This window comes from Leuresthes tenuis, unplaced genomic scaffold (genome assembly GCF_036924035.1).
Source record: "Leuresthes tenuis unplaced genomic scaffold, fLeuTen1.0.hap1 SCAF_7, whole genome shotgun sequence".
In the NCBI taxonomy this organism is placed as follows: domain Eukaryota; kingdom Metazoa; phylum Chordata; class Actinopteri; order Atheriniformes; family Atherinopsidae; genus Leuresthes; species Leuresthes tenuis.
In genome coordinates, this window is record NW_027325361.1 from 18,107,529 (window position 1) to 18,129,963 (window position 22,435).

General features: G+C 40.3%; 2 protein-coding genes across 3 annotated transcripts; one reads left to right on the top strand and one right to left on the bottom strand.

The window, feature by feature from the left end:
• Positions 1-3,465: 3,465 nt before the first annotated feature.
• On the bottom strand, positions 3,466-11,517 carry LOC140312008 (cytochrome P450 2J2-like). The gene is made up of 9 exons (XM_072389647.1): positions 11,226-11,517; positions 10,954-11,116; positions 10,412-10,561; positions 10,171-10,331; positions 7,384-7,560; positions 5,684-5,825; positions 5,348-5,535; positions 5,117-5,258; positions 3,466-5,004 (listed from the first exon to the last, which is right to left on the bottom strand). The coding sequence occupies exons 1-9, from the start codon at positions 11,427-11,429 to the stop codon at positions 4,817-4,819; spliced, it is 1,515 nt and encodes a 504-aa protein (XP_072245748.1). The 5' UTR covers positions 11,430-11,517; the 3' UTR covers positions 3,466-4,816.
• Positions 11,518-19,063: 7,546 nt separating this feature from the next.
• Positions 19,064-21,690, top strand: uqcrh (ubiquinol-cytochrome c reductase hinge protein). 2 transcript variants are annotated; one of them, XM_072389648.1, is made up of 4 exons: positions 19,064-19,214; positions 19,465-19,506; positions 20,201-20,362; positions 21,457-21,690. In XM_072389648.1, the coding sequence occupies exons 1-4, from the start codon at positions 19,170-19,172 to the stop codon at positions 21,487-21,489; spliced, it is 282 nt and encodes a 93-aa protein (XP_072245749.1). In that variant the 5' UTR covers positions 19,064-19,169; the 3' UTR covers positions 21,490-21,690. The 2 variants fall into 2 exon arrangements, with proteins under 2 accessions (XP_072245749.1, XP_072245750.1); XM_072389649.1 differs by having other exon boundaries at positions 19,471-19,506.
• The last annotated feature ends 745 nt before the right edge of the window (positions 21,691-22,435 follow it).

The window sequence follows — 22,435 nt, forward strand, 5'->3', positions numbered from 1 at the left end:
CAGCAATCTAGGGCTCTGGTTGAATCGTCGTAAAAAAGGCCTTCTAGCAGCTTTTCCTAAGCTTTTTGTCCTTTGCCTCTGGAAAATGTCATGAGGTTACGGAGGATGGTAGGAGGAATTCTTAAGGATTTAAGAAAATGCGATGGCGCTGCAGTGAGAATTCGACCATACTTACGTTAACCTGTGATAAGGGTTAGCAGCACTGAAACTGTCGTGTGACACTTTTAGATATTCAAGCATTCAACTAATAGAGCTTTCGAAATTCATAGAGCTTCAGAAACTTTGTCTAGTGCAATACTGTGATGGCTCAGATATTTCCTGGATATTTACTTACTGATTTAAATACTGATAAATGGGTACACACCAAATCTGAGATGATGGACAGTTGGTCGAAAACTTGTAATTAAGATCTTACTTCAACACATCGACATAAAACTTTATTTTACATTGATTGTGATATGATTGTACATCTACAGAAGAATTAATTGCAGCTGTAACTTTATAACCATATTTGATATACACAAAAGGACCGATGTGCTATATGGTAAACTATATAGAGAACAAGTGGATATTCCCAGTACAGCCAGAGAGTGAAAGTGAAGAGAGCGGAGTTTAGGAAAGGTGCTTCACAAAAGGTCCTCCTGCAGTCTAGCCCTACAGCTGCAAAACTAAAGATTTGGTTAAGGATTAGCTGAGCCAGCCTTAACAATAAATTGTATCAATAAAAAAATTTTAAAGCTTAATTTTGAAGGTAATGACGACACCTGCGTCCCGCTACCAAAGTGGACGCCGCTTCCCCAAGAGAGGGGTCTGACAGTTGAAGGCTGCATCCCATTCTGGTCTATGGAAACTCTAGAAACCACGAGTAAGACAGCAGTCTGAGAGTGAAGTGTTCTGTTGGACATATATGGAACTATAAGGTCTTTAAGAGATGGTAAAGCTTGGTCATTAGGAGAGTTTCAAATTGAAAATCTGTCCTTCTTAGGGCTTCTTATTCTGTTTTCTTGTTTGGATTCTTGGTGTTTGAGTCATTGGTTTAAATTAGGATTTATTCAGTTTGTATTTGTCTTGTCTTGATATGTCTTAATATCATTTGGTCCTAGTTATCGTCAGCTCCTCTGCACACCTGCCTCCACTCTGTCACAGCTGCAGTCTCTCACTAATCAGTTTCAGCACAGTATTTATGCTCCTTGTTTAATCATTGTCAGATCCTTTCTGCCTTGTTCCACATGAATATTCCTTGTGCTGCTGTTAATTGTGTGTCAGTTTTCCCCTTTTGCTTAGTTTTGTACTTAGTTAGGTTCTCATCATTTAGTTCATGGTTTCCCATGTTTTTGGTGTCTTAATTAAACTTGAAGTTAAGTCCTCTTCTGTCTGCTGTGCCACATTTGGGTCATCTCTCCACCAACAAATCCCAACAACCCTTAACTGTATTAGGGAGCAAGCAAGAACTGGAAAAACATGATCTCTCTCTCTCTTGTTCACACAGGTGAAAGAAGGTGGTCTTACAGACATATTTTTTGTTTGTTAAAGTGTGGATCCTGGTTAAAAATAAATCCAGTGTTCTTCACAGTAGTACTGGAAGCTAAGGCAATGTCATCCACAGTAGCCCTATGGTGTCTTCCTGAGGCACTCAGGTCCAAGTACAACCTCAGTCTTATCTTATTACCTCAATAGTGATTCATGGCAGTTCATCTATTTGCTGTTCAGGCCTTTAGCCACTGAAAAGGAAAGAAACGTACAAAGTACAGTGTTGATATTTTGCTATATCAAAATAAAAGTTTGTATGAATATTTCCAGAATAGAGAGAATTAAAAAAATCTATTTATTCATTAAAAAAAAAAAAAAACAGAATTTTACTAAAGGCATGTGTTGTTGCTGCACTTCTGCTAGAGATTAGTCTTCTAGTGCTGTAAAGACAACACAAATGAGCTCAGAGTTACTGTTGTTGAACAATGTCAAATTCTTTCTTTCTGTTTTTTGCATAAACTTGCTGATAACACAGTTTGGTGTATTTTGACAACATGTTCCATTCACTGTTTAATTTTTCTTTTTGTAGAACAACCTATCTTTGATAGAATAGCAGGAATGCTAGGGGTTTTTTCCACTGCTGGCAGCCTGATGTCCCTGTTGCCTCACTGACGTACTCATCGTTAAATGTGAGCCAACAGTCTCATTTCCCCCGGGTCCTGTCTTTGATGAACACCGTCACAGATGTAATGGTCTGAGAGGAGAGAATACATGTGTGCCAAACACAGCCTCACCCTGCACTTACCACTGTCGGCTGTGGCATATGCTGTGGTATGTCTGAGCCCTCTGGCTCACCAGAGAATGACCAGCGCTTGTCTAAAAAATGAGCACAGTCGCCAACATTTAGCTTCACAAGTTGTTTCTGTTGCTGATTGCTGTATCATTTTCTCCATTTAATATTCAGAAAACAATAAAACTCCTTGTAATGAGTTCTGTTTGTACATCAAATGAATTGTGTTCCCTTGACAGTTGGAAGAGATTTTTCAACTTCCTCACATGGAGGGATGGGGTGAATATGAAGTGCTTTAGGTGGAGAATCAGCATGCTGCAGTGAGATAGAAGGAGAGGAAAGGATCAGATCAGAAGGGCGAAGTTGAATTACAGAAACTGCTTAGTCTGACAGCCTGGGGCACTGTGTCTTTTTGAGTCATGTGTGAATGTTGTGATGTTACTCACTTTGGCAGGATGAATAGTGTTCCACACTGACACCGGTAGTCAAACTGTTCCTCCTACAACAGGAAAATAATTTTAGTTTAACTCTCTTGGGAATTCTATCAAACTCACTTTGACACGCATATTAATGCAAATTCACACACTGGTAAACGACAACTAACTTGTTTGGTACTTTTTGAAACATGAGCTCACTGAGTCCACAGAGAGGTTAAAATAATCCTCTTCTCTCGTGCATTTTTGACCACATCTGCAGAAGAAAGGGACATTTAAAAAGACAAAAAGGGACACCCTGATTCTGAAATATCAATGTCATCAAAACATTTCACTGAGCATGATTGTCTTTGGAATAATATTGCATCTGCAGATGCAGAAGTGACAGTAATGGCAGTGTATCTATAACTCTTGAGGTCCTTGTCCTCAACATCTGGAAGGCAATGTGAGCCGTAACTGGACTGATCTGTTCAGCACACAGATCAGAAACAAAGGTGGAAATTAAATATAAACTTTTTTGCTGATAATATTCGTCACATCCAGCTCTGTAGAACACAACTTGCAGCAAAACAGCAGCCACCAGGGTGCCTTTTTCTTCTTTCTTCCAGACTCAGTTGCTGCTGATCCTTTTCTCCATCTTTATCCTCCCCTGATTTCTCGAGAGCATTATGACTTAAAATTATGATTTAAAAAAAAAAAAAAAAAGGTACAAAGGTTGTCGGAGAGGATCACTAGCCAAGATAGATTTGTATTACATTTCACCTAGAAATAATCAAAAAGGAATAGTGTTGATATAGAGCAGAAGCTCATACCTCTCCTCTGAGGCAGCAGATTGCATAAGTGTGTATTTTGTCCTGTCATCTTTCTCATTTGCAACTAAGACTGGAGTCTTGGCTTCATGTGACATCTGCCTGGACTCCAGCTTCTGCACTTGTGTCCTTGATGGTGCTTACACTGATGATAAGAGGCACAAATGAGAAAATGCTGCATGCTTCACAGAAGAGAATTTCAAACCTCTATTGTATGCTAGAGGGTGGGACTAATTTATCCTCTTCAGTTGATTCTGGAGACACAGGATCAGGTGTGAACTCCCCTATGCACACTTCTGTTGTAGAGGATGGCTAAACTTTATCTTAAGCCATGTCTTAATATTTTGCAGCTGTTGCAGCTGATAACTGACTGTCAGGAATGGCTGAGGTCCCAACTTGGACACAAGCTCCACCATCCTGAGAGCCCGTGCTGGGGTTGTCACAGACTCTGTATTGTGGTAATTAATTGTAACATGCTATATTAACAACAAAAGTTACATATGGTAAAATAATGTCACTTATTTTCTGTGCCAAAAGATGGCAGGTTTGTGTCCTCTACCAAATCTTCTTCCGCTGTGATCTTGGTTTTCTGGTGGTTACAAAACCATGAACTTGATTAAATCCAGCTGGCAGATGGGATATATTTTCAGTCCCAATTTTATTTAAAGAATAATCAAGAGGGTACCATGAGAATGTCTCCACAATTCGAACAACATGTTTGCCCCCTGTTAGATGGGCACGAAAGTATGCAAACACAGATACATTTGCCTTGAGAAGAGATAGGAGGATGAAAAAGTTAAATATCCAAAAGCTGGCCCTGTGATGGACTGGTGATTTCTCCAGGGTGCACCCTACCTTTCTCCCAGTGGCAGCTGTTGTAGGCCCCATCCCTCCTGCAACTCTCAATTGGATAAAGCGGGAAGGGGAAATGGATGGATGGATACAAAAGTCTGGTCAGTTAAGCTAAAGTGTAGATACTTATTTGAACATACAAAGCAAGCAGCTGAGTGATGGGAACAAAAGAAATGTTCTCGCCACCTCATCGTGGTCTCCAATCAAATCTATGGATACCCACCTGTCCATTTACAGTGTTTGAAAACAATACTGCCAAGATAAACTTCCATTGAGGTTCAAATTTTTTTTAATTTGAATATGGTTTCTCAAACGGACAAAACAAATTACATGAATCATAAACATATGTTCATCTGGACAATATTTATACAATTTAAGCTAGAATAAGAATAATTCAACAGATGTGGATACATCAGGCACAACCAATAATATATGCTGGTGTTAGGGTGTGTCCAAGCATATCATAGTGGCTCATGACGGGAAGTTGCATGTATTTTATATTCTTTTGGTGCCAGAGTGACACCATAGCAATAGTCCATCACAGGCTCCACTCCATCAGGCATAGAAAAGGTGAAGTGCTGCAGAAAAGAGGTGAAGAAGAGGAAAAGCTCCATCCTGGCCAGGTTCTCACCAAGGCACTGCCTCTTGCCTGAAACGGGGAAATAAACAGGAGTCTTATACTTCTGTCCCTGGGACAGGCCCAGAACACAACATAAATACACTTGCATAGATCCAGATAAAAGGAATGTGTTGATCCTCACCAGCAGAAAAAGGGATGAAAGCTGCTCGTTTCACAAACTTGCCCTCCTCATTCAGAAAGTGTCCTGGATTGAAGGTGAAAGGCGTTTCCCACTCATTCTTATCAAACAGCGCTGAAGTTAAGTTGGGAATTATCATTATTCCCTGGAGAGTTAAGTGACAATGTAAATGACATACACTGTAATGTAATATAAAACTGTTTATCTTTTGCAGATATGAGTTTGAGAAATTACCTTTGGGATTGTGTAGCCTCCCAGCTGGACTTCTTTGTTGGTGGCATGAGGTAAACTGAGAGGAACTATGTTGCTCATCCTCTGGACCTCGTGGATAACAGCATCTGTGTAGGGCAGGTTTGCACGATCCTCCATGGATGGCTGTCTAGACTGTCCAATCACTCTATCTACCTCAGCCTGGACTTTCTCTGCTCAAAATACAGTATTTGACAAATCCAATTTGATGAATGTGACACTGGTATACAAAACTGTGTCTAGAACATTTGTTTCAGGGCCTCCCATGTGCAAATCAAGTAATGAGAACTTGGATCGTCATTGGCCTGTGAATGCTCTCACCCTGGATCTCAGGATATTTTGACATGTAGAGAAAAGCCCATCGCAGGGTGGTGGAAGTGGTCTCTGAGCCAGCCACAAACAGATCCATAACACAGATAATTAGATTTTCCTCGTCAAAAGTGTTGTCATCCTGCTCCTTGCTCTGAGAATATGTGTAAAAACCCATGTTAAAACGTTCTGCAGAATGAAGAGGAAAAAAATTAAAGAGTGACACCACTACCTAAGGATAGAAATAAGTCCTTAAGGAGCACTGAAATTAGGCAAATGTTTATATTAGAAAGGGTGTATGGGATCTTAACTTGGGAAAAGTGCAAAAGCGTACCTCTGCACATGACACGAGTCTAACATACTAACAGTGACTAGTTATATTTGAGCAAACTACAAGGAGATGTGATGTTGCAACCTAGTATCAGAATTAAATGTGAAACTAACATGAAACAATATTTCTTCTGCACATTCAGTGTATTTTCTTTCTGTCACCGTCACAACTACCAAAGCAATATATTGCAGCTGTTGGCTTCGAGTAAGCCAGCAGGAGATTTTAAAAAATGTGCTAGACATTCTCAAATGGTCTAGTTTAAAGGTCCAGTATGCAGAATGTGGTGTCATCTAATGGTATGAATCAAAAATTGCAATCCCCCTCCACGAATACAAGAGTAACCATGGTGGCAAGGAAAATTTCTGAACATTTTCGGGGATAGGCTTTGCACCTATGAATCCCATGAGGCTACTTTATCAGCCTCCCAGAGCAAAATATAAAGCTGAAATTAAGTGTAACTGGGTCGACTAAAATGTCTATTCGACTAAATTAATCAATTCTGATCAACAAAATGATGACCAAGGGATTTGTTTGTGTTTATAACCATACATTTTTGTCCAGACAACTTAATCGTTCAACATACCCATCATACATAGTGACTTCAGACAGAGGCTTCTTCAGCCCTGCCTCAACAAGGACCAGTACAGGAGGTTATTCCAGCCAAGTGCAGTAACAATATTTACTTTCTGTGCAAGTAAATGTGACTTCTTCTGTAAGCTAAAATGCAAAATGTATCTGCCTTTTATTTGTTTGTTTGTTTTCTTTTGGTAAATTCTGTAGAAGATTTTTCAATTACAGTTGCAACAACATAATTTCCCAGTTGCTCTTATATAGTTCTATTCACATAAATGCAGCTCTAATTTTCCTCATAAGATGTTGGCACAGTAGTCATCCACAATACCTTGTTAAAGGCTGAGACTTGAACAGTTCAAAGATCAAATAAGGAAATAGATTAGATTTGTTGGTACTGTCGTTGTTGTGTACTGTTTTGGGGGTTTTTTTTCCGATAGGAATGGATTGCTGTGCTGTAATACTACCAGTGAAACCAGTGAACTCTATGTGGTTCAAATCTATTTTGAATGCAAAGGTATGAAAAGGGTAAGTTGCTTTATTTAGGATATCATGACTTTGAGACAGCAGGTTTGTCCTTGTGAGTGTTGGTCAATCAGTTGTGTAATTCAGATCAAATTGAGGTCTTGTGTATAGTATGTAGTTTAATGTGAGTAATGAGTCACAAGTTGCACATTGCAAACCAAGTGAGTAACTGGTTATGTTTCATGACAGTTTCACACACTTTTGTGAGATTGTGTTGCAAGTTCACAAGAGCAGAAAAAAAACATGAGCCCCACTAGTAATGCAGTACAACTCATAATCTAGTTACCATTTGGATCTCCTTCAGGTAGCAGTCAATATAGTCTCTTTGCTCTGAGGGATCCCAGCTCTTCTTGTGGTCGTTAAGCTCTTCTCGTATGAAGTTCTGCACATCCTTCCAGATCTGCTTGACAGTGTGATGTGGACCAGGCACAAATCTCATCAGCCAAGGGAATGAGTTGAAAAGCTGCACAAAGGGAGCAGATTGAAGTCAAAATTGAATCTATTGATACTTAGGAACAAAAAAGACCATGTGTCACCCCAAACAATTGCTTGCCCCCACAGTTTAGGTTGGATGATGAGACATACAAGCTCATTCATGGGTTTGCTGATATTTTTTGTAACTTCTCTACCGTACAATTTTACCAAAGACATAAAAATGAATTAAGATTCAAAAATAATTCTAGTATATTTGTTCAACAAGATGCTTTACAACTAAATTCTAGATGCACTGCACTCTATTCTACTCGCACGCAAAGAAAAGTTATATGGAAATAAGATTTGGTTTTCAAGACAGAAAATAGATTGTGATGAGGTCAGCTTTGATATTGGTGGCCAGATGGCAGCAAATTAAAAGGGCTTTAGTTGGGGTGAGTTTAGTCTCCTCACAGTCTTTTTGGCAGATTGGCAGAGATGATAATCTGGGTACTTAATCACTCACTGCAAAGCCTTCCTGTCTTGGACCGTTCATATCACTTGCCAGTCTGTGATGTGTCCATTCAGAATGCTCTCTATTGCACCCCTGTATGAACTTACAAAACTTGTCACACGAGTTTAGATAGAAATAGAATTGTTTCCACACTTTTTTAACTACAGTGAAGAAGTGTGAATACCATGACAGGTTGGCTGTGATATTGACTCCCAAGAAAATTGTGTTTCTTTGTTATTAGCTTCTGGGTTTGTTGACACTGAGCAACACATTGTTCAACTTTTGTTCAACGCTTTCATTTGGCAGTCTTAGATAGGATAGGATGGGACAGGATACTCCCTGGCTGCTAGTATTGCCAGTTTTGGAGTGATGTTCTGGCGTCTTCTCGCTGCCTGTTGTCAATACTCAGCAGCTAAAAGATACAGCAGATAGGTGGACATGTCCCAGGGACATAGAGGAGGTAGAATGTAACACTGGAGAAGTTGTAGCAGACCTTCTGGCTAGGGCCTCAGAATGGGCGAATTGCCAACAATCGACATCTCTGGCGTTAGCTGTCACTCTAGCAGAAGATCACAAGAACTTCCATCCTGGAGTTAGGCCCATGGAGGAACTACCTCTGTTGGCCACCTGCTGTTAAAATCATCCTCCTTATGTACTTATGAGTAGTCAGTTGTCTTATCTGTATAAACAGCTGTCAGAGCTTTTTGGTCCAGTCCAGTGAACAGAGCAGAGCCAGATAGTGTTTGAGAGGGTGAAATAGGCCCACTATGGGCAGCCCCTGCCTCTGTGTAAGAGTCTGACTGCCCTGTGCTCTGGCAGATGGATTTGGCAGTGGCTGATTTACTCAGCTGTTGAGTATCATTAATCCACCTGATTCTCTTTATCTTCTGGACAGCCAAACTATTACTATCAAGGCACCATGATAGTAACAGCATATCTGATTGCACAGCTTTGTTGTGGTAAACTACTGAATTGTTTGTTAAATGTACGGTCAGCGAACCACATATCAGCACAGACTGAACGAAAAAAATGGTTGTCTGAACTCCAAAGCTGTCACTGTATGTCTCTGAGGGATAATCCACAAAACCTGTAGCACTGCTGCAGTTTCCTGTAAAGTATTGCAGCCAGCCACCTAAAGCATTTCATCAGAATGGATGTGAGTGTCGCAGGTAAGTAGTCATTTTTACTGGACCCTGCAGATGGGCACAGTAATGATGAGGGTTGCCTTGAAGCAGTTGGGAAAACTCTCAAGTTCCAGTTGTATTTTCAAGAAATCAGTAATATCCATTACTTGATTGGAACGTGTTTTTAGTACACAGCCAAGAACGTCATCAGTGCCTCTAGTGGTGCTTGTATTCACACAAATCTGATGTGGATAATGTAATGGCAGGTCACCTAGACGTGCTGTAGATTTACAGGAGACTTTTTGTTGGGGAGACAAAATATGGCATGTTTTAGTTTGCCTGGCAGAGTAGCCACACATGGTTGGCATGCCCCTGCTTTTGTAGCTTGTAATGCTCAAAATCACTTGCCACATACTTCTGCTGCTGTTGATGCCTCTCCCCAGTCTACTCATGCCTCTTTGCCTTCTCAATGCCAGCTTCAACACTTCAGCAATTGTTCAGTGGAAGCACCAACATCTACTCTGTTTTTCAGATCGAGCTGACTAAATGAACAGTGATTTGTGGTTATCATATCTGTAGCATCTCTAACTTTCTGACTTTTCGGTGCAGCTGTATGGGTTAGTGTAAAGCTTGTGATAGCCAGACTTTGCAGAGAGCAATCAGAGATTATGAAGCTAAACTCTTTGAGACAGGGCCCCACCATGAAACTCTCCACACTATATTCAGTCACACTTCAAGGTTCATTATCACCCCCTTTATCATTCCTATTTCTTCAGCTGTTGTTCATCGTCCTCAGTGCACCTGTTATTCCAATAAACTTTTTTTTTCACAGCTATCAATACCTGAAGACATTTAACCTAACAAGCATCCATTTGTGACAGTCAACACATGCTAAGTCATGGCACGTCTGTGTCCACCTGGATCATTCACTGACATTGATCATTCAATGTTTTTAGTGTATTATGCAACAATGGTACACAGTATTACAATTTCTGCATATGAAAATGAACTGCAAATGAACTACCTGTGCCCAAACAGAGGCTTCAATCTGGAGTGCTTTGCCAAAGAGGAGCATCAGTTTCTTGAACTTCTCATCGCCATACTCAAAGCAATGACCAAAAACCAGCTGGCATATGATGTTGGCGACAGCGTTGTTGACGATAAGGTGTGGACTAAATGGTTTCCCTCAAGAAATTGAACAACAACAAAAAGAGTGTAAAAATTATTTTCTTACTGTAAATGTTATCATGTTGTTAAGTATGTACCTTTGTAGCCTCTGAACTCCTCAGCACAATGTATAAATTCATTCAGGATGACCGATTCAAGAGATTTCTTTCCAAATCCAAAATATCTGAAGGTTGAAATTGCAAATCGCCTCTGCTGCTTCCAGAAGTTTCCATTACTCATTATCACACCTGATCAGCAATACACAGGGAGGAAAAAACGGAATCAAATATAAAGATTGTTCAATATTTTATGACCTATACCATTACTTGAAATGCAACTTCTCAGTATTTTTTTTTTCTTCCGCCCAAAGCCATCACAAAGGAGGAGCTGTTTTTCTCAATAGAAAGAATGTTCTGTACCTGAAGGTTGGAATTGTGGTGACAGTCATGATGATTTGCACCTGAGATGCTGCTGCTGCTGCTTAAAAAGTTTGACTTTTCTCAACTTTCCATTCCAGGCCCAATACAATTCGTCCCATTAAAAATGAACTCTAATGGAACACACCACTAATAACGTCCTTTATAGGTAAGCTGAGATCTGTAAATGTACTTTTGGCCATGTGTATGCTTTGTCTTCTTACCTAGTTTACCTCCTCTGCCAACGTCTAAAGGAAGGTCTGGGCGGTCGACCATGCTATCTCCTTTTGTTACCAGTGCTTCTTTAAGAGTTTCAAACCCATTTAAAACTACTGTCCATTTCTGGCCATACTGTAGGCTGAACACATTCCCATATGTCACTGCCAGCTGAATGAGGATTTAGGAAAGAAGTTAGATCATGAGTCATAGTAAAAACAGATAATAGAACAATTAGCACCATCACTTGAACTGTTAGATTTTTAAGATAGGTTGATACCTCCATCAGCCTTTCATGGGCCCTGCTTTGGTCCACAGTAAACATGTTGCCCACAATTGGAAGAGCTCGAGGTCCCAGAGGAAAGCCAACTGGCCGGCGGTTTTTAATATAATCCGCTGTGAGAATGAAAACCACTGCAAAGAGCAGAAGACCTTTTAAATCCCACTCAACATAGGATCCGATTATGGGAAAAAATGACTCCATCCTCCAAGAACAGCCTGTTGAACCAAAGACGGTGCTGATATTAAGTTCTTAAGAGAAAACTAATGTGAGTACTCTCCCTCCTGTGAGTTCAAAGCTCAGCAATGTTATCTCAATTCATGTTATTGATTTCATATTCAAACACTGAATCCGCTGGACTCTGACCTGTATTTACTCATTAAAGGATTATTTGACACAGTTAATTTGAAACCTTAAACTGTCATTCTGACTTAGCAGAAAATAATTGAATCGTTTGCATAGAATTAATAGAAACAATGTGTATTAGGTGGCTGTGGGTAGACAGTTAAACACGCGTCTTTTGCACATCAACTGAGAGGTTGGTAGTTTGATTCCTAGATTTCCCAGTACAAATGTTTCAGTGTCGTTGGGCAAGACTCTGTATTCCCCAGTGTCCTGAATGCATTCATCTATGTGTGAGTAAATATATTTATTCATGTAGAGTACACGGCCTTAATGAATAAACTGACAACTATTAAAGTGGTTTGGCTCACATGCTCTGAGAGTTTGCATTCAGTGATGGTAAGGGTTCCAGTTTTTATGTTGAGGATACCTAGCTTGAATATAGATTTCTGATATTGATAAACAAGCCCCCTCTTAAAAATCCTATCCATTATGGCTTTTTTTGGGCATCCTCATGAGTTGAACATGTTTTTGGCTCATAGTGATGCTTTCCTCAGGCTTGGAAGGTCTATAGTATATGTAATTTACATTATATTAAATAATCAAGAATGCTGTTACGATTTCTATGGCTGATATATATTTGATCTTGATGTGTACACTTTCCTTGATTTGAGCTATGTTAAATGCAAGAAATGCCTCTCAATAGGAATTCATTCAAGTGCAGTTTTATTCATAGCATAAGCTTACAGCAAAAACAACAGATTAGAACCACATTCCATTCCACATTGCTTCCATAGGAACCACATTTAAGTCTTACAGTAAAGCACTGTTAGACAAATATGGAGCTAAACAACTTCTAAAATACTATAGATTTGTCATTCGGGGCTTGATGTGGAGAGGGAGGAGGAATGAGATGGTGAATGGGCTGTACTTGTATCAAGCTTTCTAGTCTATGACTCACACTTTCACACGACAAGCCACATTCACCTATTTATTCAAACTCCTACAGCACATAGGGTAGACGGTGCTTTCATCTAAGCTTTTTCATACAGGGATGGATGCGGTGGTGGCCAACATTGGGTGTTCAGTGTCTTGCCCAAGAACACTTCGACTTTGAACTTCATAAAGTCCCTGCAATCATGGCGGTTCTCAGCTCCCCCTTTACTTTCTGGGTGCATTCTGTACAATCTTTTCCATTGAAAGCTGGTCATTTAGAGGGATGGTCTGCTGCCACAGCTGCATAAAATCTCTGTGCTGGACCAATGTTTCGATGATGGTATGACCGTGGGCCCTGCGCAGATAAATGTTTGCTTATTTAGCTCTCACAGTTGCACACAGGACGCAAACTTAAAAACATTGGGCCTTACAGTTGTGTTAACTGACCTGACTTCAGCCGCGGCATCAAGTGAAATCTTTCTCAGAGCAGTGAGGAAACGGGGGGTGAAGGTCTTTCCTGATGTTAAAACTGCAGCCGCTCCCAGTCTGTCAGCCAGTCGCTGGAGCTGTTGGGCGGTGCTGGTCCTCACTGCTGGACTCAGATGACTTAGGGATGACAAAAAAAACCCCAAAGATTCTCACATTGTTTGATTCGACTACCTTGGCTTATGGCCAATGCTACACTTCATTTATATATTTTGATTCTGTATTATGGCTTCTTTACCACAGTCCTGTGTTGAGCAGAAGAGTCAGCACTCGGCCTGGACTGCAGTTGTGTACCAGGGCAGGGAGGCCAGTCCAGCATCTGGACTCCCTCTAAACAGTAACCCAAAAGGCAATTGTCCTGACCTAGTAGAAGTTCATTTAAAAGTATTTTTTTAAAGATGTTTACAGATCATTTCCAATTTAGTGTTTTCTCTGACCCAAAGGAACGGGAACGGGGCAGACTGAGTACGTAGTTTACAGGTGCTTTCAGAAGGAAATACATTAACCGTCTAAAGTCATACCAGTCATCTGAGGCGAGAAGCGTGAAGCACTGAGACAGACTCGCTGGCGGATTAATCCAGCTTCTCCTGATCTTTAATTACAGCTGACTTGAGAGTTAAGACCCTTTTCATCTTAGCGGTCCTTATTGTCGTCGTTCTTGACTGCACTGTTGTGTCCTGAGTTGCTTTCTTTGTAGGAGGGCTTGGTTTTAAAGGTGGAGTTCGACTGATTGCCGCCACCGCAGGGTTCTTTTTTGGGGCCTCAGGACGTTGTGGCAAACGTGTGGCTGAATTGTGCTTTAGGCACTTCGGTCTCACCTCAACTGCCTCCATTTCAGCTTTCAGAGCTTTCGAGGGACGTAACATGGTCATTGTTATATGGATTTTCATTTAAGCTCTATGCAAATGTGTAGTTTTAAACAGAATTACATTCATGAATGTTTTTAATAAGGTATTTTGCAAGCCTGTATTTCAGCTTGTACTGAAGTGAAAGGCTTTATCTCCAACATGTGGAGTAGATCGATTGAAGCTCAGCAGTAAACACTGACTTTAGTCAGTTTTACCGTTTTGAACATGAGTCCAAAACGGACTCTTCTGTCCACAAAAGAACTTACCTTCTCCAGTGGGTTTCACAATCAACACAGGGATTCGAGATGCTCTTTTTTTGGGCGGTGGTTGCCGCGGTGATAGAATGAAGGGTGAGGGAATGAGTGGCAACTTATCAGGGCTACAGATAAGTGGGATGGCCCGCAGCTCTTTCGGAGTTTCAGCATCCACAGAGCTGAGGGTGTATGATGAGCTCACAGAGTGTGACGGGCTAATGTTCTGATTTCTGGGAAGTTTGAGCTCCTCCATGTCTTCATCTTTTATATCAATTCTGCTCTGCTGAATCTTGATCCACATCATGTCTTCGGTTTCCCGTGGCAAAGTTGATACGACTAAGAGTGGTTTGATCCTCCGTCTGCAGGCAGCTGATCCAAGCCTTTGCTTATGGAAGGCTGGGGATGAGGACTTTGGATGGGTTGGTGGGTGGAGAGTCCCAGTCTGTTTAAAATAGCGACTTTGCATGCTTCCCCCGATGAGCACAGCGTGTCTGTTTGACGAATGATGGCTTCCATGCGAGCCCTCTGTTTGTCCAGAGCCATGAACTGACTGCTGAGACTCTGCATGTTCTGTAATAAAGAAGAAAATAATTCAGCATTTCATGAAACTTCTGTTCGTTAGACTGACTGAATTCTTACAATTGCACCAACACTCTCATCAAACTACCACACAGTTCACATACTTATCAGAGAACATAACTTGTCATTAATTCAGAGCTAGTTAAGTGGAAGCATGAAGTTTGAAAGCATTTCTTCATACTTTGAATTATCAAATGCGAGGTTATAAATTCTCTAAATTAACATCATGTTTTGAGATGTAACAGTTACAGCTTACTCAGGACAAATATTACTCAGCTACTTTAACTGGGCCCACGGTTGTCCATTATTGCAGTGATATATTTCCGTGGCTTATCTGTCATCAATTCTATATTATCTTATTCAATTTTGCTGTATTTTATTGCATTTACTGTTATTTTATTGTTTTGTACTTATTCTTTTCTTTATTTATTATCTGCTGTAAAGCACTTAGGTACACCGAAATGGATTGTTGTAAAGGGCTGTATAAATAAATTACATTTACATTTACATCAATGCTGACCGAAAATAATTTTAAGACCCAAAGAGACAATTTACAGCATCAAACAATTGGTTGTACTCACATCACTGTCAATGTCACCGAAGGGCATCATCTTCATTCAAAAATGAGAGATGCAAATCGATGTCTGCAAGTTGTATATCAATAATATTGAAGTTAGTTAATGTTTATATTTATGTATTTAGCAGACACTTTTATCCAAAGCGACTTACAAATGAAGATTTAACAAGCTATATAAAGCTAACAATAAACTACATAGAAGGAACCCACTAGTCTGACTAAGTCAGAGGTGACAGAGTAGAGATAGGGTGTAGGGATAGAAAGAAGTGCAGAAAGATAAAGTGCAGAGATAGAGGGGGTAGGGAAGTGCAAGTTAAGTGCTAGGATAGGAGATGCTCTCTGAAGAGCTGGGTTTTCAAGAGCTTCTTGAAGATAGACAGGGACGCCCCTGTTCTGGTAGCATTTGATAGGTCATTCCACCATCGTGGGACGACACATGAAAAGAGTTTGGATTGTCTTAGGCGTGGTGTAGGAGCTGCTAGACGACAATCCTGGGACCAACGGAGGGACCGAGTTGTGACATAAGCCTTTGCAAAAGCATTCAAGTAGATGGGAGCCGTTCCATTAAGCACTTTGTAGGCTAACATCAGTGACTTGAATTTGATGCGGGCGGCTAAGGGTAGCTAGTTAAAGTGGCTTTCACAAACTACTGAAACACACGTGTTACTCTGTACCGGTCTGGTAAGAATCTAACTGCCACAGGTTCCGTATTCTGTCCATATAGGTGTTCTGTGTGATGTCACAGGGGGCCTCAGCGAATAAAATAGCACTGTGGAACATTCTGGGGTTCTAATTCTGCACTTAGTGAAATGGTCATGGAGTAAAGGGACTTTTAAATCAAAACAAACATTTCTGTCCAGGATTCTCATGTGGGAAGCTGAAAAACTACTTTACTTTACAGTTCACACCAGTGAGCAGCTAATAACTACATGATAACAGCATTATATAGTGGCCACCCCCCTCTATATTCTCATCATTATCTGTTGGAAAACAACATAAAAGTGGTGGTTCTTTTGACTCCACGGATTCATTTGATGTTGATACAAAACCTTCTGATAAATGAAGTGGATGAATCAGAAAATGGATCCAAAATGGATCCATGTGGAATTAGAGATGGCAGCCGTTTCATTTGAGACTTCTTCATTAATCAGAAACACAGCAGTTATTCAGAATCAGAAACTGGTTCAACTCCAGGGAACAAGACAAGGGAGACATGAGGGATAAAAACAAGTAAACATTTCAGAAGAAGTTTGGAATAACTCCCCACGTGGCGGTTTAAGACAATGCGATCACGATGATGTCTGGAGTCTTTTATTACTCTGCATAGATCTGGGGAAGAATTTTCCTGACGGTCTAAGTGGCTGAGAGGAGAAAGTGGCAGATAGCGCACATACACACAGGGTTACTTTGTTTTTATCTAACAGCAAACATAAAAGTGTATGTCAGATATCTGTTTGCCATATTAAGACACAGATGTGAAGCAACTGACAAGGGCTGGAAACGAATGCCAATCATCATTAAGTTGAACAAGCCTTGGAAATGAAAAGATTTACTTTTATTGTGAGAGATTTGAATTGAAAAGGGCCACCAGCGTCATCCTCAAGGTAGTTGATGGAGGTACCACACACGCCCAGCCTCATCTTTATAATTTGTGGGGATATATCGTGATGTATATTCATTTATCCAATCATTTTTTCCAAACCCCCTTTGTCCAATTCTGGGTCCCAGGGGCCAGAGCCAGGGTACGCTTTGGACAAGTCGGAAATCTACGAAGGAACAGAAGCATTGGTTTCCCTTATTTCTAAAGAACATGGTCCAATTCATGGCACCATGGTATAATAGTATAATATTGAGTTAATTTTAGCCTTGGAGAAAATTAGAACATATTTGTTTTAACATAAGTGATGTTACGTTAAATGGAACAATAAATATGTGGATCAGTGTAGTAACTATTAGGAATAAAAAAAATACCTTGTTTAAAAAAATACCGGAAACTTAATATTATAATGTACAGTTGTGTTTTGGGATAATATCACTAAAATAGTGTGCATTGTTCCTCTTTAAAAACTAAGTATTACTTATTAAGGGTGGCTAAATGAATGAAAAACTGGCACAAACCTGCTGTTAAAGCCTACATTCATGTGTCTTAATGTGAACCATAATGTAGTTATTGTTCTGCTATTGAAAGAAAGACTGATTATTATTCTGTGTCAGTCAGCATCAGACTGTTGCTGTATGTTATACTGATCACTTATGCTGTATGTTGGCAACTAAACTTTTCTTGAGACAGGGCTACAATACCAAACTGGAAAATTATTCCAGATTGAGACAAAGTTAGAAGCTAGAAAATATCTTTGCTTAACATTATCACTTTGCATTCACAGAGTTGAGCACCATCTTTGAGTCTGGTATTCAGTATCGAGCTGCAAACGTGTGAGGCACTGATCATTTCAAATGCAACAGACCACTTTCGAAAGCCAGTCTTACATTAATGGAGTTTAAGTGTTTCATTTAAAATTCATTAGAAAGTAGTCTCTCAAATGGAAAAACAAAGATTGCATCAACATGAATTTATGCTCATCTTGGCAGTAAGCTGGAGGTTGTATGAAAACAGTATCTGTCTTTCAGGTGAGTGGACATGGATACATACTGCATACTATATCATAGAGTTATTTACAATGTATCACCTTTTTTAGTCTAGGTTGACCTAATTCATTTTCAATCTTTAGGGTAGTGGGCTCCAATTCTGTGCCGTGGTGCCTCACAGATGGTATTTTGATGTCAAAGTGACTTCACAGTGATAGTCTGTCACAGGCTCATTCTCAGCAGCCATAGAGAAGGTGATTTTCTGAATGAAGGAGGTGAAGAATAGGAAAAGCTCCAATCTGGCCACATTCTCACAGAGACATATGGGCTAAAGAACTACAAATGACTTTATTTGGTTCAATGTAAATGCCAATTAGATGAAATGTAACAAAACTATTTGAATTAGCATTACAACGACAACTTGTTTAAGGAGGTTTCCTGTGAAATGGCAGTCATATGTAAAACTTTTTCAGCTTTTAAACTGGTTATCTCTGCTTTGTCTAAATACTTCACGTGCAGGATAGGATTCTGCCTGCTCAACAGGACTTTTGGCTTTTTGTTGAATTTTGCATTTCATAATGTTATTAAGTGATCAGAAGTCTCAACTGCAGGAAGGCCAGTCCAGCATCTGGACTCACTCTAAACAGTAACCCAAAAGGCAATTGTCCTGACCTAGTAGAAGTTAATTTAATAGTATTTTTTTTCTTTTTTAAATAAATTACTAAACAACAACAACAAAACAACTGTATGTTGGGTGGCTGTGGCTGAAGAGATAAGGCAGTCATCCATCATAAAAAACTGGACACTGGACAAGGCAGTGAGAAAGATACTTCAACCAAAGTGCTGGCACAGTGTTCAAAGCTAATATGCAGTGTATAGCATATATAAGCATTCGTTTGGTTATAGTCACAGGAGGTGCAGTACTACTTTCTAACGCAGGGTGGTAGTATATTTTTTGTGTGTTTATATTAGTCCTTGGGAAACATCTGGTAGAGGCTTCAGAATAAAACCAAATTAATGGTTGCTCAAAGAGAAATACATTCCTGTATGGATTAGAGTAACGCAGAAGTTAATAGATTTGTCTGTATAGCACTATTTTGCATCTCAGTCAATCTGTCTTTTTTTTTTTTACGTCGAAAAAAAATGTGATATTCCAGGTCTGGGTCATGTTCTTTAACAAGGGGTTTATTGTGAAATTTTACCGCCCGGAAACTGACCACTCTGTTTGCGTCGACTTGTTAGCTTGTTTCCTCTCCGCTGTGCTCGTGTGACCTGGGGTGTCCTCCAAGAGCCGTGAATTGACAGCCAGTCAGAGAAGGACAAGACCACCACAACTATGGTTTTCGAGGAGAAGATGATTATGAACGGAGAGCCCGAGGACGTTAGTAGTTCTTACAGATTAAAGACTACTCCCATATGCTTATGACTTCTGGTAGTTTTAGTTGGCAAGCTAACTGTCAGCGGCTAACTAGCCTACATCGTCTGTTAGCTTAGCATTAGCCAGCGTTGACATTCCTGAAGCCCTTCAGAGTTATATTTCAATCTGTTTTGTCTCTGTAATATATCTGCTCACAGTTGTCTGATACTTGGGTGGGAATGATGTCATTGGTCTTTTATGTTTTATGTTTTAGGAGGAGGAGGAGGAAGAGGAGGAGGAAGAGGAAGATATGGTGGTAGGTCAACTTCTGTCCCAAAGCAAAAGCTTGAATCATTTTTGATACCCGGTTTAAACAGAAGACTGACAGCCCTTTTAATTGGATTTAGTTGAACTCTTTGTTGAGCCTAGCTTAGCAGAACCAAGAGCACTGAAACTTCTGGCTGTTTAAGGTCGTTTGTTCTTATGAAAGTATGTGAGGCTTTAAATGACTCTTTGTTGCTCTGTTTTCTTCCCTATAATCCAGCCAACAAACCCTGGTACAAAGCTAAAATCATTCCAAAGCTATAGTGTGTGCGAATTTTATCCAGCCAGAGACAGAGTTATTTATGTCCTTTCTGATTAAAAAGATAACTATAAAATCAAAAGCTGGAGCTAAAGAGGAGGGGAGGAAAAAATGTAGCCATTCTTCCTGATCTGCTTTAAACAGTATGCCACAGGCTCCATAAAGTGTCCAAACTGCCCACACTGCACTAGACAGCTGGCACCAAATGGAGACAGCACATTAGAAAGACACCTGTGACATTGACTATTACCCGGCCTACCCTTTTATAAATTTGTTGGACACCTTAATTGATTTGGTGAAAAACTGTCATGACTACGTTGGTCTTTTTGGGTATAGATTAAGAGTGTATCCACTTCTTCAGGCATCACTGCGCCACTGAGGGAGCTCGCGAAGATGGCTGTCTTGAATGCCGTATTTTCTGTTGCAGGATCCCATTGAAGTCGTACGAGAGAAGTGTGAAGCGACGGATCACTGCGTTCACACTCGGGAGCGTTTGGAGCAGTGTCAAAACAGAGTTGGCTCTCGGTCTTCGACAGAGGAGGATTGTACTGAGGAGCTGTTTGACTTCCTGCATGCTCGGGACCACTGCGTAAGTGTTGCACTCGCCAGCTGGATCAAGTAGAAAGATTAAAAATACACCTCCTGATAGCAAAGGTTCATGGTGAGGTTGATAGACAATTGTGCAACAGCTTGGCCAACTCGACTCTCGCCAGTTATGCACACTGAAGGTAGGCCTATATCTGGAAAGAGCCTGGCTTCATATTAATGAGCTATTTAGTCACGATGCGATTTGAGCTGCGCTCCTCTGCTCAGAGACTGTTTCGGGGAGTCAGATGTCAGAAATTTCTGTCTGTCTATCGACCTCGAAAAAAAATCAGTAGTGGTGATTTGTCGTGGCTTCCAGTCTTGGTAGCCTGCAGAGGCATTTTTATGTTGTCTGCCAATCTATTCATTAATCGGTTATCTGCTTTTACCGTTGCAAGATGGCTTCACCATAACATTTACATATCTAATTCCAGTCCAGTTCTCTTCTCTCTCCAGCCACAGCATCTGTCTTTGAGCTATGATATAACCATCTTAAAGTAGAATACCCTGGAGCGCAGCAATACAGATAATTGACTGCAGCCCGGACAGAGATCTGCAGCCTCTGCGGTGTTGGAGGGACACACCCTTGTGTCATTTTCCGATTGATACTTTCCTCTCCCCGAACCCAAGGAGAGAGTTTAGATAAAACGCATTCATCAAAATGAGACAACATTGCTGCTGAGTCAATATTTTAAGTTGATGTAATTTAAGTCTGCTCTGACCCAGCAGTATCTATTGTTTTATTGCAGCCCACCTCTGTATTATGCTATTTTGATTGTGTGAGCTTTAATGGTGCGCACGACGATGTTTATATTCATTTTCTAATTCCAAGGTACAATGTCAGATTTACGGGTCACGAAAACTTCGAAATGAGTCTTTTTGAAGAAAAACTTAAACCTGAATCCGAATGTTTGTCCATATAACATGTTGCTGCATGCATCAATGAAGTCATATTAATATGTATGATTCATGTTCCTATGAATCAAGTTGTACAAGCCGTAACTTCAGTGATATTGGCCAAATTGAAGCAGTTTAGTTCAGCTCGCACGGTTTGTGTGGTGTTGTTGCACAGATTAATTTCCTGTCATCTCTCCACAGGTGTCCCACAAACTGTTCCATTCTGTCAAATGAAGTCCCTCCCGGTTGTTGGACCACTTGCTGATGACATTCTTCAAACATTGTATTATTGGAAGAACATGGTGTTAAATTCGTCCATATGTGGATCTGCTGTATATTATAACTTTAAAATGTACTTTATCTGCTCATGTGCGGAATTATTGAACAATCGAGTCAGATTGTCAACATTTCATTAAAGTGTCTCGAAAACCAAAACTTTTTTTGTCACGAGTACAATTAATTAGCACAAATGCACCTCGATCCCTTGTGGTAGAGTTGAGATTAAGAGTGTAACATTTGGCCTCTCTTTGCTGAAGAAGGAGGGTAACAGTGGGCACAGTGATGTGGTTTTAAGAAGAAACACAACTGATCCGATGATGCTTTTTAGTAAAACTTTAGATGATCCACTCTGTCTGTGGTTCACTTGCTCCACATGGTTGAGCTTTAACTGTTGAAGAACTTGCTCCAAGTCCTGTTCCAGAGTTGGTTGCAGGGGGATGATTGTTCGTTTAAGCAGACCGTGTGCTACATCCTGGCTGACAGTCCTCAATGAGACGTGATGAGATCGAGGGGTCTGACAGAAAGTGGACAACAACATAAGGGCTATGAGGACAAAGGATCGATGCACTTCAAACGCTATACTTCTAACAGTGACATAAATCCATACTTAAGCGTAAAGTCTAACTTTGTCAAAACACTGTCAGAAAATACAGGAAGTCTGTCTTGATATTTGTCAGACTTCAGAGAATCATCTGAAACTTTTAAAGGGGCAGAGAGTGACATTTCAGCTCTGGACAGATCTTGAGTGTGCATTGTTAAAACCACTCGCTCCTAATGTCACCTGATTTTATAGAAATGGGGCACCTTCTCTGGTGGGGAAGTGAATTAAATCCACACCAGTGAAGGGAGACAGAACTGTACCAGCAGTTTTCAGATCTTCCCTTAAATTTAAGAGTAAATC